The sequence below is a fragment of the Ceratotherium simum genome, chromosome 1, assembly GCF_057802395.1.
Source record: "Ceratotherium simum simum isolate JZ-2026a chromosome 1, ASM5780239v1, whole genome shotgun sequence".
NCBI classification, from domain to species: domain Eukaryota; kingdom Metazoa; phylum Chordata; class Mammalia; order Perissodactyla; family Rhinocerotidae; genus Ceratotherium; species Ceratotherium simum.
Window position 1 is genome coordinate 80471821 of NC_141900.1, and position 17709 is coordinate 80489529.

General features: G+C 40.6%; 1 protein-coding gene across 6 annotated transcripts in view; it reads right to left on the reverse strand.

The window, feature by feature from the left end:
* Positions 1-17153, reverse strand: part of CADPS2 (calcium dependent secretion activator 2) — a 496283-nt gene extending 479130 nt beyond the window's left edge. For 3 of the 6 annotated variants that reach the window (XM_087430207.1, XM_087430199.1, XM_087430213.1), the window contains exon 1: positions 16480-17153. In XM_087430207.1, the coding sequence (XP_087286333.1) occupies positions 16480-16818 (339 nt within the window). In that variant the 5' untranslated portion in view covers positions 16819-17153. The remainder of the gene's footprint in view (positions 1-16479) is intronic. The other 3 variants (XM_004418749.3, XM_087430182.1, XM_087430176.1) reach the window with 1 other exon arrangement.
* Positions 17154-17709: the final 556 nt, after the last annotated feature.

Consider the following 17709-nt stretch of genomic DNA (forward strand, 5'->3'; position numbering starts at 1 on the left):
GTTCCCTGCTAATTTTAAAAGGAAACAGAAAAATAACCCTTTTGCTATGCAGAAATGCAATTTATAGCTAGGCTATATTATCTGCACAGATATTTTCAAAAATATAAATAAATATCCTAACTGGAATAGAAATAAAATAACTGAAATAAAATGTATCTTAGTATGTAAATGCTTAGGCACAGCTGATCTGGAAGACAAACAAGATGCATACTCTCACTTATATAACAAAGAAGTATGAATTTAAAGGAAGTCAGGCAACATTTAACTGAATGTTGTCAACGCTTTTATTTTTCACACTTTGAAATAAGGGCTAAATAGTTTTTGTATATATCTATGAAATCAAGGAGAATGTGACAACTGAAATTGAAGGCTGACACAAGCATCCTGTACTGGTAACAAATATCACAAGCATCATTGCTGTTGGTGACATTATTTTAAAAATGGTGAGCAATTCTCAGGAAAGTTCCTAAAAAAAAAATAAAGTTCAATCTTCTCTCAATTTACCCAGGAGTTGTATTTCTAGGAAAATAGCTACACATTAAACCAATGCAAAAGACATTTTGCATTTTATAAATAGTTATGCTCTAGGCTCAAATAATTATAAACCAGCTTTACCTAACATAAATGTCCAATAGGACATTCAACTGCCATGCAGGACGGACAGTTATTCACGCATTTCAGGATTTCTAGAATCCCTGGACCCCACCCATGAAATACCAATGGCAATCCTTCCATCACTGAGAAAACCAAACACACCCCACAAACTTAAATGTCTGCTAGGCGGTGTTACCATCCTCATTGAAAACCACTGGTTTATAATTTGGTACCACTTAAGGAAGCAATGAAGGGAGACAAAATGGGTAGAGAAGAAAAAATAAAAGTCCAAGAAAAATAAAGTTTTATAAGAAATGCAACCAAGCATACAATGTGGTTTTGCATTGAAAAATAGTCTTAAGAATGTAAACTCCATTACATAGTTTTCAATTTCTAGAATCAACTACTCAACAACATGCAAAGGTCTTAACTCTTACAGAACACAAAATAAATTAGCAATCTTGGGGGCGTATTTTCCCTCAGAAAAGAAAATGCTTGATACAGGTGCTGCTGGCAGTGGTTTCAGAATCAAGTGTGTCTGAAATTCCTGTAGTATTTTCCTCATAGTCAAAAGATGATTGTCTCCTGTCTCATACACCAAAAAACATGTCACATGGCCACCCATAGCTGCAAGAGAAGATAGGGCTGGAAACATAGCAAGAAAGGAGGGGAAGCGAATATCAAGTAATTAACACTAACAGCAGGAAGAGGACAGCTATCAAGTCTATAGTGCAAGGACCGAGAAATAAGGGGTGAGGATATTAGTTCAATTACAAAGCTAACTGTAGGCAGGATATGGATATAACGGAGACCTATTATAACAAAATCTTATCAGTTAACTTTAAAAAGTCAGCATAAACACTACAGAAGTTCGTTTCTTTCTCAGAAATCTGAGGTGGTTGGTAGCTCTCTGCAAAGCTATCAGAGCTCTAGGTTCCTTCAAATGTGTTGCTCTGCTACCCTCAACAAGTAGCAACCATCTCCTCATCCAAATGGCTGCGTTAACTACTGCCACACTGACACTGATATTCTAGCCAGTGGGAAAGGGAAAGGGATCAGAGAGGAGACTGTCCTCCCCTCTCAGAGAATAGCTCATAGGTCTGCACACATCACTTCCACTCACACCCCACTAGCGCGAACTTAGTCTTTTGGCCATATCTAGCCACAAGAGAACCTGGAACAAATGTCCGACCCTAACTGTTCCCCAGCCAGCAACAATTTGTAACAATCTGGGACAAAAATTTGCATGCTATATACTTGGTCCTATCCTGGCAAGATTCATTTTCTGCTCTCCCCAGAGAAATCTCAGCAGTCTGTGGCCTGTCTTCCGGGATTCTGTAACAAAGACACTGCCTGCCCAATTCCTCATGAAAATTGAGGGTGTCATGGGACCTGGTCCTGTTCTCACATGGAAGAAATAAAGTTGGCATCCCCCAGGGCTGTCTTCTTGACCCACATTCCCTGTAGAGAATCATGTTCACTCCCATGGTTAACAAAAGGAGGCAGAGAGCAAGATGAGAAATGTAGTCTTAAGCCAGGCAACCAGTGCCCAACTAAGAAGTCTACTCTTTGTAAGAAGGGGAGAACTTATGGGAGTCAACTAGCAGAAACCAACAATGGTAATAACCATATTCCAAGTAGAAGAAAGGGGAGCCAGATGCTTGTGTGCATGAGCTAAATCTGCCCACCCTGCCCCTTCTACAGGAAGTAATGGCTCAAGTCTGAAAAGGATGAATGTGGAAAAGTATAGGCATCTTATTTCAGTTTATGAAGTATTTTCAAGAATAAAAAAAAATAGTGGGGGGACGGCCCCATGGCCTAGTGGTTAAGTTTAACACACTCCACTTCAGCGACCCAGCTTCAGTCCCCAGGCCCAGACCCACACCACTCATCGGCAGCCATGCTGTGGCATTGACCCACATACAAAATAGAGGAAGACTGGCACAGATGTTAGCTCAGGGCTAATCTTCCTCAAGCCAAGAGAGGAAGATTGGCAACAGATGTTAGCTCAGGGCCCATTTTCCTCAGAAACAGACCAAAAACACAATAGTGAAGAGTGAAAAGGGTTCCCTCTGGGAATGACTAGAATGGGGAGGAGTGGGACAGGAGACTGTTGCTTTGTAAGTTCTGCAAGGCTTGGATTTCTAACCACACAAGTGTTTATTATTTTGACAAAATAGCTTAAATGGATTTCACATGTTATAATCTCAAAATAACCCTATTTTACCATATTGTTCATTATAACATATTTACAAACTTAATGAAGTAATGTTGAGTAAATACTACCTATGATCTGTATTGCCTCTAAGGTGACCCCGCCCCATTCAAACTTGAACCATTGCCACAACCTCCCAACTGGTCTTCCTGTTTCCACTCTTGGCCCTACAGTCTGTTGTCAAGGCTGCACAACTTTAAGCAGGTGCCTTAAATTCCATGTAAATGGTGTCCCTGGAGTTGTGCAATGTAGTGGCACTGTCTCAGATCAAACAGATCTTTTAGATGCTTAATCAGATCACTTTTTGAACCTGCTCAAAGAGGTAATTGCTTCCCATCAGATTTAAATTCTGATCTTACCATGGCCTAAAGAACTTCCACAAACTACCCCACACCTACCTCTCTAGACTCATCACATCCCACTTCCCTTTTCTCACTCCACCCTGGCCACCCTAGACCAGTTTGCTGCTGCACATAAGAAAAGCTCATCTTATTCTACCTCAAGGCTCTTTGTACTTGCTGTTAACGCCATCTGTGATGTTCTTCCTCCTCACCCCCGTCTTCAAGGGGCTCAGTCCTTCACTTACTTCACGTTCTGCTCAACCATTACCTGCTCCTCCGAAGCTTCCCCTGACTACCCTACCTGAAATAGCTAGTGATGCCAAACCCCCTCCCCACAGTCACTATCTATCCTTTAATATGTATATGCATCTATTTGTTGATTATCCATCTCCTCAACTAGAATATAAGCTTCATGAGGGCTTGTCTTGTCCACACCTATACTCCCAGTGCCCGAAATACTGCCTGGCATACAATAGCTGTTCAAATATTGCCTTAATATTTGCCAACTAAATGCAGTATGCTTTACAGAATGAAAATTTTTTCTGAATGAAAGTTGAGAAAATAAAGGAAACTTTGAAGATCTATTCCACGCCAGGCACCGTGCTAGGTGCTTTTCAGAAATTTTACATAGTCTTCACAGCATCTTGCTGAAGCAAGTATTGTATGCGTCATTTTACAGATGAGACAGCAATTTAGACAGGACAAAGAAGGGCAGAACCCTACTCTCCAACAGATAGGGTTCCTATAAATACGGAACACTGAATGTGGAAAAGCAAAACAAAGAGAAAGGGGACAATGCAGGAGGGGAGGGACATTACCAGTGAGTTAAAAACAATATTACAAACAACCTGGTTTCACCTCTTTTGATTTACGCATTCCAGCATCCGCACAAGTTCTGAGCTTGGTCATTTCATTCATAATTGAAATGAACAGCTAAATTTAATAAGTACCCAATTAATGTCAAAGATTTGCTATTTGAGGCATACTTCGTGTACCGCATTTGAAATCTCTGCTTATTACTAATTTTTCATTTTTATAAAACAAAAGAATACATATGCACACACATATATACATTTATATAGCTTCCCCTACAAAAGTCTATACAAAGGGCAGCACTGCTGAAGCTTAACTGTTGGGTGGCAAAGCCACCACGCAATAACTCAAGCTGTTCAGATGTTGTATGAAAGGCTAAATTCAGCATACAAAATGCAGTTTAGAAATATTAACATACAAAAAAGTGGGCTGTGAAATTAAACCTAAAATGAGTTACTAGGGTCACCAACGTTGGGGTCATTTCCATATGGCTAAATCCAATTAACATTTTTAATCCCCATTTGATCTCTCAGGAGCATGTGACATTGTTTTCTACTTCCTTCTATTAAATAGCTCTTCCCTTAGTTTCTGTGACACAGACCATCCTAGCTTTCTTCTTATGTATCTAGCTGTTCCTTCTCCATTTCCTCTGCTAGCTCAGCCTTCTCTCCTGTCTTTTAAATCCTGAAGTTCTTTAAGATCAAGTCATGAAACCCTTCTCTTTCCTGGATTCTCCTTCCTGCAAACACATCATTCAAGCCGATGGCTTCAACTGCAATTCACATGACAATTCTCAAATTTGCCTCTTGTACCCAAATCTCCCCCAAGCTCCAAAAAAATTGTCCTTTTGATCTCTACTTATTTGAAGGACCACACATTCAACATCTCACCTATTAAATTTCAGCTTCTTATGGGAAGATCTGTGTTGGATTAAACTGTATATCTCCATATCACTTCTCAAATATTCACGAGGAAATAAAAAGCAAAGGAAAAATCAAGTCCAAAGTGTACGATTCTAGGATGTGGTGATAAAACTATAGAAATTCTTATGGGATTGTAAACTTGAATCATATAACTTTAGTTTTTCATAATTATTTGGACACTTTGGCCTTCCCCTCTGTCATTTTAGGTATATTGTTCTAATAACACATAAAAGCAGAGTGGCTCTAGTTGAAACAGGGATGGGAGAACAAGAATGTGCTTTATCTCAATCTCGCTAGTTATCGCTGCTTGAAAATATATGCAATGACTCCGGTTAAGAAAACTAGAGCTTCACAACTGTAAGCTCGAGTTGCTGTGTTATATTTCAGATTGTTTTCTTATGATATTTAGCATTTCGTAAGCCTTTTTGGCTAAAGCAGTATTTTTGAGTTTTAGATATTTTTCTGGAGAACCAAATTAAAATAAGATTCTCATATCTTCAAATAAGATTTGGAATATATTTCCCTAAATTTGTTAAAGTAGTAAGAATACTGGTTCATGGCAGCAGAATTTAATTTTTCCACCTTTCAATAAAAAATATTCATGCAGATCCATAAAAATATTTTAAAAGGTAAAAACACTGCAGACTAAATATAAAATGAAAACCCACTTTTAAGAGGCCGTGTCTTCAATTTTCTTCAGGGATTACAAAGTTAGTGGACTTTCCTCTTGCAACACATGTGCTCTGCCCAATGAATCACAACAGTAAGCACAACCGTGAGAAAGGCGATGGAAGATTTACATCACGTCACTACCTTCCCTGGCTCTGAGATGGGAGAGCTGTAATGCCATATAGCAAAGACATAAAACAAAAAGCAAAGGAAACACTGAAAAAAAAAAAATGGAAAATAATAAAATTAAACATCACATCAGTGATGACTAATGTTTCAAATTCTTATAAAAGCAAAGACTAGGCAAAAATTGTTGTATTAAATAATTTTCCTCAATAGACAATAACTCCAAAACATGCTTATACACATATAAACATATATACACACATCTGTGTATGTATGTGTGTATATAGGTAACATGAGTGTAGGTGTGTACATATTACAGGTACCTATCAATCTCTAATAAATTCCCCCAAAAGAAGGTAATTTCAACATTAAAATTGAACAAAGTAGAATTCTTGTCCAACACACACACACTAGATGGATCAAAGGGATCCAAAGAATTACTTTTCACTGACTATAAGTATACTTATGACTCTTTATACTATTAACAATCTGACATCAAAATTTATGGATATCCCTAGAAACACAAAATTAAAAATACATACAATGATAGTAGGATAATTTAGTCATTGATAAAGATAAAAATAAGGAATGACTACAACACTAATTAGATAGCAAACTTTTAATCCTAAAATCAGAATATACACTAATTTATGATGTAAAACTTAATTACACACTACATTGAGAGACTGGTTCAGTGAACCACACTGTCGACATAATTAGAAATCTTACTAAAGAGAAAACAAAACTTCAACACTTGAGATTTTTAAATTACTCTTCTGATTAACTATGTAAATACTGGTTCAAGGGAAAAAAATCTGCAATTCCTATTTTTTGCAAAATAATCTTATGAGTTTCATAATCTAACAAACAAACTGATGCCAAACTGTATCTAGAGGTAAATTCATAGCTTTGTATATATATTTTTTTGCAGGAGAAGATTTGTCCTAAGCTAACATCTGTTGCCAGTCTTCTTCCTTTTCCCCCACCAAAGCCCCAGTACATAGCTGTGTATAGTTGTAAATTCTTCTAGTTCTTCTATGTGAGGCATCACCATAGCACAGCTACCAACAGATGAGCAGTGTGGTTCCACATCCAGAAACCAAACCCAGGCTGCAGAAGCGGAAGCCCAAACTTTAACCACTAGGCCATCAGGGTTAGCCCAGTATATTTTCTTATTACAAGAGAAAATAATCAACCTAATTAAGAAGCTAGATGAAACAACTTCTCCCTTATGTCTCCCCCTACCCAGCCCCCTTAAAAGAAAAAATCCTAGGGGGCTGACATAGTGGTTAAGTTCGAGTGCTCCACCTCAGAGGCCCTGGGGTTCCCCAGTTCAGATCCCAGACGCAGACCTATACATCACTCATCAAGCCAAGCTGAGGCAGCATCCCACATACAAAGTGGAGGAAGACTGGCACAGATGATAGCTCAAGGACCATCTTCCTCACCAAAAAAAAAAAAAAACCCAAGAGGAAACAGGAAATAAAATAAAAACTGATTTATAAAATAACAGAATTTATAAAGTTAACATGTATATTTGTAAAAACAATAGTATCTGGGATATCTAGTGAATTTTTTAAATGGAGAATAAAATCTGAAGACTTAAAACATAAAAGATTGAGAAAAGTGAGACATATGTCCAACTCCATGTTAATACACCTGAAAAATCTAGAAATAGCCGATTTTCTAAAATCATGCAATTATATTTGAAACTGGAATAAGGAGAAAAATCTAACAGGCCAAAGAAAGGAAAAAATCTAAAATAGGTTCTGAATGTAGTTAATTTCATGAGTGAATTCTTTCAAAAGTCCAAGTATCAGATACTTTACATAACAAAAAAGCAAAAATACTATTCTAGAGCACAGATCAAGTTAAAATGTTTCTAACACTACTATTCCTTAAAACCAAACCCATGACAATGACAGCCCAAAACAGAAAGTGCTACACCTTTCTCTTATGAACACAGGCATAAAAATCAAAAATTAGAAACGTAGGGAACTCAAAATTAAAGGTGTATAGAAAATGACCACAATCAAATAGGAATTATCCTGGAAATGAAAATATGTTTTCATAGGAAACCTAATAATCTAATGTGACATCAGTAAAATAAAATTAGACTATCACCTCGATATGAAAAAGGAATTTGGGGGCTAGCCCTGTGGCGTAGCAGTTAAGTGCACACGCTCCACTGCAGCAGCCTAAGGTTCGGATCCCGCGCGCACACCGATGCACCACTCATCAAGCTATGCTGTGGTGGCGTCCCATATAAAGCGGAGGAAGATGGGCACAGATGTTAGCCAGGGCCAGTCCTCCTCAGCAAAAAGAGGAGGACTGGCAGGGCTGATCTTCCTCTCAAAAAAAAAAACAAAAAAAAAACGGAATTTGATAAACATTCCTGATATTTTTTATCTTAATGTAATAAAAATACAATAGTTAGGGGCCAGCCCAGGGGCGTAGCAGTTCAGTGCGTGCACTCCACTGTGGCAGCCCGGGGTTTGCAGGGTCAGATCCCAGGTGCACACCGATGTACCGCTTGTCAAGCCATGCTGTGGCGGCGTCCCATAAAAAGGAGAGGAAGATCAGCACGGATGTCAGCCCAGGGCCAATCTTCCTCAGCAAAAAGAGGGTTGGCGACAGCTGTTAGCTTAGGGCTAATCTTCCTCACAAAAAAAATTAATAATAATAATTGTTTAAACAATAAAGAATATCTATCCTAAAATACTAACCAACAGTATATTCACTGGTGGAAGACCAAAAGCATTCCCAGTAAAGCCTGCACCAAGACAAGCTATCAGCAACAGGTACACACACTGTTCTGGACATTATTCCGATCCAGTGACATGTGAAACAGCTACAGGATAGGAAGAGACAAAAGTCATCACTATCACATGATTCAGCCACCTACCTAGAAAATTTAGAAGGATCAGGTAATAACTACTAAAATAATCAGTAGTATACAGTAATATGACCAGTTAACAACAATTAAAGAGTTTTGCATTTACCATCATAATGAGAATAGAAAAAGTTAAGCCGCATTAAAAAAAAATTATAAAATGCTTAAAAATAATCTTGATTATAAATGCAAGGAGTCTATATAATGAAAACTACAAAACATCACAAAGACATAAGAGGCCTGACTAAAATGAAGAGACATGCTATGTTCCTCAAGACTTAAAGTAAAAAAAAAAATACTGCTTCCTCAACAGGCTTAATTAAATTGACAAGACAAAAATGATAGCACCTAACTTGGAGCTTATGCATGTAGTATACACATACCAAGCACTTCACATGCATCATCTCATTTAACCATAACAAGAATTCTATGAGGTCATTATCCTCATTTTATAAATGAAAAAGCCAGGGCCCAGAGGGATGAAATGCCTTGCTCACACAGTGAGTGAATACTAGAAAAGAATGAAGCCCAGGCCCTCTGACACCAAAGAGTGATTTCCTAGCCAATATGCTATACAGGTACAATATTTTCAAGAAGCAAGAGGGGAGCAGAGAATGATGAAAGGAATTTTTGACACAGAAATAGGAACTAGGCATCATACACTAAAATGATAAAAATTGTCATAAATCAAAATTATATGGTACTAGCAATAGGAAAAAATAACTAGATTAATGAATTAGAATCAGTAACCTAGAAACAAATACAAAGAAAAATATACACACATAATCTACATATAAATTATTGAATGCTAGCCCATGAGAGGATTTCTGCTTGTTTTATTCTCTACTATATTCTCAGAACATTGGATAGTGTTTAACTCACATAATAGGGGCTCAAAAAATACTTGACCAATCAACTATTGAAGCATAGAAACAATCTGGCCTTACAGCTTACTAATGAAATTAGAGCTTAATCAAAAACTAAGCTGCAAGAATTGGTTAGTTATTTGGGGGAAGAAATAATGTCAACTCCTTGCTTCAAACTTTAATTCCAGATGGGAAACTCATTGTCCAAGAGCATGAATGAGAAATAATTTAAGGAAAAGATCAATCAAAGTGTATCTGAAAACAAAATGAAAGACTATAGCAACACCCTCCACAGAGAAGCAGTATCCTCAACATAGTGATAAAGGGTTCACGTTAATAAAACCAAAGTCTCAATAAAAAAATGGGAAAAGAATCTTAGACCATACACATACACATCTTTACCCTCAAGCAATCAGAAAGAAGCAAATTAAATATCATCTCAGCTATCAGATTGGCAAAGACAGCCTTTAAATTATTCATACTCTTTGCCCCAGTAACATTTGCACTGTAAAAATTCATCAACTTGATGGTTATAAAACGAAAACACGCAAACCATAAGGTTTACAAAGTAATGTGATAGTTTCAAGAAGCAAAGCAGAACATCAATGATGCTCTACAAAGTAGAAGGCTCCCAAATGCAAACCAACAACTTAACCTATTAATGCAATTTGAGGAAAATAGCAGCTTTCCTTACTGTCCAACTCATGTTAGAATTTTAGCAACAGCAGAATATCAAAACACTCTAAGTTCTTGTTTAGTTTTAATTACTTCAGATAATTACTGGAGAACAACTTCTGAGGTTTACTTTTTGAAAAACATATATGCATCACTATTGTATACACTGAGGAAACATTCTGCCCACTAATGATCCTGTAAGATCTTTGTGAAATTTACTCTTCAGATAGGCATTACTCAGTGTCAGCTCCAACTCGGAGACTTCACTGTATTCTCTCTCCTCATTCATCCTGGAATGGAAAGCAGCACTCAGGCTTACCCTCAGCAGCCTATATCTTCTGTTGCTAATGTAGTGATCTGTGGTTTTACAACGAATAAGTTACACAATTGCTAATGTAATTTAATTGCCTCCAGTATATCAAATAATCGAAGACCTTTTAAAAGTCTAAATAAATATGCACTGGCCTCACTGTATTGATTCAAAGTCTAGAATATTATTTAGATGTATTTTTTGTTCCTTGCTTAGAGCATCCCTATAGCCTTTACCTTAATATCGAATATTGGTTTAATTAATCTCACTCACTGCAAATACTTTCACCTTACCTCAGTGAAAATAAGTCATTTCCACAGCTTCCCTTTAACAGTGGTTCTCAGCCTTGGTTGTACATTGGAATCACCTGGGAAGTTTTAAGACCACAGCCCCAAAGACTGACTTAATTGGCCTGAGGTACAACCTGGATAATGGGATTTTTAAAAGTTCTCCAGGTGATTCTAATGTGCAGCTAAGGATAGGTATCAGGGTTTTTTTTTTTTTTAAAGGAAATCATATCAAAATCATTTGGTAACAAACAGTGGCCATAAAATGAAATGTTATGGATTTCAGACGATTCCATAATTTGATTCTTGAATACTCTTAAAACTCTAGAAAAGGTGTTAATTGTTCCAATGATACATCCACTATTTACAATCATTAGGTCCTTTCTAGCCTAAATACTGAAACAGCAATAACACGACTATGCAACCCACCTCTTCCTTCCCAAAGAAACGTCTAAGTTAATCTGCAATGCATATAAAGTAGCACAACAACAAGAGGCCTGCCTCACTAGCAAATGATGACTGGTAGGATTTTCCAGTCTCCCCATATTTCATAACCTGGCAATTGGCTTTCTTAATTTTGTTTTGAAGGTCTTTAACGAGCTTATAAACTGAGCTATTTATGAGTGTACAAATGAAGGGAACTGTTTCCATTAAAAGAAAAAAAAAACTGGAGGGAAACCACACAATTACAATATTTTATTTCACACTTTATAAGCAGTTATTGTATATGAAAATTACAGCCAATTTCCTTTTTGAAAGAAAGCAGCAAACGCCAATATCACTTAATCCGTTTGAATTCTCATTAGCACAGCTCGTTCCACCAAATTAAGTGCTACGGTCTCAAGATACCCTATGGAGGGTTAGAAGAATCAGTTGAAGCAACAAGCATTTTTTCTGAGATCGGTTGAAGGCCAGTTTGAGGTTTTACTTTAATGTGTGGTTTCCAACTCACTCCCCCACAGGACGATGTATTCCCTATTATTAAAAGCAGCAAACAGCATAACCCATCCCTTCTGTATTTGCATCATAATGTACCAATGCCTGAGGAGGAGCACGAAAGGATGGCTTTTTAGACAATCACCAGACCTGCTGGAAACTTGCAAGCAAGAAAGCAAGGCAGACTGTGAGGCTTCTAACACTGCTTGTCTCTCTTGAAGTCGTTGGTTCTACACCAACAGGTATTACCACTTTTATGGCTTTCTTCAGAAGGGTGGGGTGAGTCCTGGAGGTCTCAATGCAGATTAGGAACATTCTTTTCCAAGGAAGAGTAGAAGACTAACTTTCCCTTTCTGTTATCTTTCCTCCATCCTACACCTCACTAATTCTTTGCAACATGGACTAAATCTGACACTTCCATGTATCCAACAGATATTTGATAAGTTCTTACACACCATGCACTGTGCTGATAATACATGTGGCCATTGTTGTATCTTAGGCCACAAAGGTGGGGCAACACAGCAGTAAGGCATAGTGACTCCTGGTATAAGATAAGTGATTTTCAGCCTTTGTAGATCTATAGCTCATTTTTTATAAAACTGGCTTTCTCTGAGCTTGGGGATCACCTAAGCAGTCAGAAGATTTAAACAACACACACAGAAAGGACTACCACTTCCAACAAGGGATAAAAGTGGCCACTTGACTGTAGTATAACATTCAGATGGAAGAGTTGTAGGCAGAAGCTATTTCACCCAATACTAGTTCCCCACATGCTCTCTTCCTGATCCATTTTACCTAAGGAGCTTATTTCCCCACCATCTGCAATTTCACAGTATTGGTATACATTTTTGAAAGCTAGAATTATCGAGGAAAATTATGCAAAGTGGTGGGAGTGATTATATAAAAACGTTTAATAAGGCAGTTGAGTGTGATTTCAGTGGCAATGCATATAAATGCAAAGAACATGGGTATATGAATCATATGGAAAGTTAGTAGGTACCGTTTTAATTTTTAATTCCCTCTTCATTATGTCTTTTAAAAAAACAGTTGGCTCCTTCAACATCTCACTTTTACTAAATTTAATAATGAAAATATAATGAACAGAGCAACCACCGACTAGAAACCTATAGATTTCTGGCTAACCAAAACTGGTAGCACCTCAAGTCATGCACACCTGAAGTTATAAATTGAGACCAGAAGTATGTAAACCCACATCTATGTGAGAGAATGTACTTAACCACTTCTACCGTGGTCCTTGTGTTTGTCCGATTCTTCCTACCTCCTAATCACCAAGGACCCCTTTTATTGCTTTTCCCTCCAGAGTCTCAATGTTTCCCAAAGGTTTGACAAATTGCATTTATTAAGTAATAACTGACTTGCTTCATCTATGTCACTGTTTTTCTCGTTTCGACACTGATCCCATCTTTAACCAATGATCTAGAATCACCCAGAGTTCATTATTGCTGTTAGCGTTGTGATGATGCAAAGGCAATCAAGGTAAGGAAACAGAGGCTTAAGCGCTATTCACAGCTGAAGTAATTTGCCATTGGCTGTTATTTCATATTTGAATCATGTGTGAACTCCTAGATATGTTCACTTAGGTAGTGTGACCACCTGGTACAAAGCTTTGTCACCATGACCGGTCCACACTCACCCCCAGAATTTTCTGTAAAGCCGTAAGTAGTCAGAGGACCTAACTGGCATAAGCTGACAACTGTTATTCCTCTGAGCGAATTTTTCCAGACAAAAGCCAAGACAGACATGTTTTTGTCAACTGAATTTAACGCTATCAAGCTTTCTCAAATAACTCATACATACAACCCCTTACTACCTTTGTGGGCCATTTTAGCCACGTGAATTAAAAACAGTGCAACTCAGTTCTGGTTCACAGAAACTCACCAGCCCTAACAGTGAGGGGGCTCTGACTGCCAGGATAAGGCTCTTATCTCTCTGTGATTCATTTTCTTCATTTATAAAATGAGGATCCTTTCAGATCAATTTCTGAGTTTCTAAATTCTCAATGTTGGGAGAAGTGAGTAAGCAGCAATATGCATTGCAATGACAACAATTTAAGCTATTAAATCCTTTTACTAGATGTCTGACTACTTGAAGATACAGAATAAAAATATACAATAGATTAGTGATTTTGCAATTATCCTGTTACTTCTTTTATATAACCCAACTGTATAATTCGAGACAAAGTTTGGCGTTAATTACTGGCTTGCGCATCAAAATCACAAGAATATAGTTAAATTCCCATTTCTTCTTGTCCTAGGAGGAAACCTGACTGCCAAGAATTGCTCCAGCTCCCTTTAGCAAGAAGCATGTTAAAAAAAACAAAGTGTGGTGGGGGCCGGCCCCATGGCTTAGCGGTTAAGTGTGGGCGCTCCGCTAGTGGCGGCCCAGGTTCCGATCCTGGGCGCACACGGACCCAGCGCTTGTCTGGCCATGCTGAGGCGGCATCCCACATACAGCAACTAGAAGGATGTGCAACTATGACATACAACTATCTACTGGGGCTGTGGAGAGAAAAGGTGGGGGAAGGAGGATTGGCAACAGATGTTAGCTCAGGGCCAGTCTTCCTCAGCAAAAAGAGGAGGATTGGCATGGATGTTAGCTCGGGGCTGATCTTCCTCAAAAAAAAAAAAAAAAAAAAAAAAAAGCATGAGGCCCTTTGAATAAGTGTTTCCCTCATTTAAACTTGGGCTGTTATGGGGCCTCACCCTTAATACATAAAATTCACACAAGTTAACCTGACAGTAAAATTCACAAGTTAACCTGACAGTACACAGTGCTCTGAACGTTTAGAAAAGAGGGCTTTACAAGAATTCCAAATATTTTTGCACAGAACATATGCAGCATTTTGCTTTTTTGTAGCTTGGAATTATTTTTGGTAATGCCTGGATAAGGTTAAAACAGTCTCCTCAGTAGTATTGTGAATGCCCGTTTGCCAATTCAAATAATTTCTGGAGAAACAATCCTTCTATTTAAACAGGAGGAGTCAGAGAGATCTGCACTATTTGAACAAGCAAGGGAGAGTTTGTTTCATTAACAAAATGCAACACATACGCACAGTACTTGAAGATGCTTTTGCAAAAAGTCATTTACAAGAATGATATTCCAAACAGGAATAACGTCTTAGTCTTGCCATACATTTTTATACTTTAATACACTAAAAATAAGCTTAAATGCAATATGAATGATAAAACTGGAGACTGGATGATAATTCATAAACTTTTTATAACCACATACACAACATATATGCCAAAAATTACTTCCACTTAGTTTAAGAATGACTACTGAATTTGAAAGTCACTTGATCTACAGAGCTGAGAAGAGGCAATGGGTGACTGACTGCAACGCAACTTAATGCAAGCAGTGGATGAGAAAGTATGATACTTACCTAGGAGTGGAACGGAAAACTCCACAGGGCACTCAAAACTGAGCTGAGGAATGGTGTCTTCAATCACGCCCGATAGTTTGGGATCAGGAAATGCTACTGACATACTTCTCTCCTCCAAAATGAGGGGTCTACTTAGAGGATCCCAACGACTTTTACCAGCCCCGGCATTCTGTGACTCTGAATTACCTAGAGGGTTAGGTACTTGAAGGATCTGAGTAATTAGCTGCCAGCTGTAGACAATCAATCCATAAGCTTGCCCAGAGAATGACCGATTCAAAACAGCTGCTTACTTTAGGCCTGTTTTAAGAGGCTGGGTAAATGGGGATGGGAGGGTGGTGGCAAGACTGTACTTACTCTGAACTACAGTTTTTCAAAAGTCAATTCAAAAGCTCTCCAAATTTCTAAGAAGTGCCTGCTGCTGCTGAAGTTAATACTTTAGAAAACTAATAAACACCTGTGCATCCAGGTATGCCTTGGGCAAATTACAATCTCTCTGGGTCTCCACATCTTGACCCAAAGAGGACTTACAGATTTCTACTGAACCTTCTAGGATCCACATTCTATTAAAAGATTTCCTAGGCAGTTTCTATTGAGAACATGTACCCAATTAGGGCAATTGGGGTCATTATTTTTGTCTGCTACAGAACATCAGACCCTTGGGGTCCGGTTTTAAAACTCAAGTTGGTAGACATTACACCTGAAACAAACTCCTTACCTCTTTTGGGGTGGGGGGGGAGCATTCATTACGAAGTGGTTATACACTAATCCTTTATTTTTCATCAATAGTGCGTTTCATTAGGCCTGCCTGGACCAGGAATTACTAACCCACAGCAACTCTACAAAGCTGCAAACCTTCTTCACTGTTTGAATTTGATGTCCTAATTACACAGCAGTATAGGAAACTTGTCCATTAACTCACCGAGGAAAAATTCTACCCCTTCGCCCTAGTGAGAACTTCTCTCTAGCTAACAGCAGGGTTCAGATTCCACCTGTTTCGCCTAGCTACACGCTCATTCACACCCACGGCAAAGCCAGTTCCAGCTGGGCCAGGTGAACGGGAATGCGCCAGTGCTGTTAGAAATTAAAGTTGATGGGAGTTGCGTTCTAACCCGGCCAGAGCCCAGCCCACCGGCTGCAACCACCGCACGGCCGGAGCTGTCGGGTCGGTCTGGGTCTCACAGATGCCAAGCTGACAGCTTCTGCCAACCGGGAGGTGGGGAAGAAGACGCGTCCGCTGCAACTCGATACCCAGCGGGCTAAAACACCGTCTCCCCCCACCCCATGATTCCTTTGCCCTCCAAGATTAACAAAAATACAGTGTCCTGCGTTGAGCAGGACAGAGGACAGGCGCCCCAGAGCTCTCCCGGGAAAAAACCCCGGGGAGGGAGAAGTGGCCGCAGAAGGCGACGGGTCCTGCGTGCAACTCACCTTCTGCTGCCGCCGGGCCATGTCGGTGGGCTGCTTGGCGTTGAAGGGATACGCGATGCATCTCACGACGAAGACGTAGAGCTGCAGGCGGATCCTCCGCTCCTGCTCCTCGTCCAGCTGCCGTTCGGGCTCGTCTCGCCCCTCACTGAGCACCGAGGGGCTCGGGCTCACGGGTCTGGCCGCACCGCCGCCGCCCGCGCGTCCCGGCGCGTCCCGCCGCCCTTCCCGAGCTGGGGCCGGCGCTGCTCGCTGCGAGCCGCCGGCCGCCACCAGCACATCGCGGCTCTCCTCTTCCAGCCCCTCGTCCGACTCCTCTTCGCTGGAAGACGGGTCCAGCATGGTGCTCGGGGAGCCCCGCCGCTCGGCCCGCGGCCCCCAGGCGCCTCACCCCGGGCGGCTGCGCCCGCGGGTCTGAGGGAGCCGCGCGCTGGCAGCAGCGGCTGCAGAACGAAAGGGAAACTGGCCAGGGCTTTCCGGACACGTCGAGTTGGAGACTGGAGTGTTTCCTACCACCCGGACGAAGGGGGCGGGCAGGAGCCAGGAGGAGGACGGAGAGTGGGGAGCCGCCGGGATTAAATAGGCGGAGTTAGCGATGGGGGCGAGCCCGAGCGCCTTGTGAATTGCTCGGCCGGCCCGGAGCCCGCCAACCCCATGGTTCTGCCGCGCCGGCAGGCAGAGTCGGAGTGGCCCGAGCGCCCGGGCGCAGGTGGGGAACCTGTGGCGCCTACAACAAGCAACACGTGGAATGGAATGTTGAGGAGCGGGCGGGGGGCCGCGGAGTGCGCGTGCGCGAGCCGCCGCGCTGCCCCGGGCCCAGGTGCCCTGGTGCCGGGGCGCCCGGTTTGCAAAGGTGGGGAGCCGCTGAGCGTAACGGCTCTGTGTGCGCCCACCAGGGGTTGCTTGGACTGCCGTGACCCCACCACCCACCCTCTTTTCTCCTGCAAGCTACCTTCCCACAAGCCGGCGAACAGGGGGCGAGAGAGCTGCCCTCGCACCCCCAGATGTGGGGAGCGGCCAGAACATCTTTCAAACCCGAACCTGATACCCAGGGTTGAACCCGAGCGCGGAAAAGTGGGGCCCGAGCCGTTCACTTCCAGATAACGTTGGGAAGAGACTTTGAAAAGTCTCTCGTTCTGCTCTACTACTGCTTAACACTCGTGCTGAAGTCCGAATTATAAAAGTCAAAGGAACCTTCTTAAAAAGAAAAAGAAAAAAAAAAAAACGCGAGCC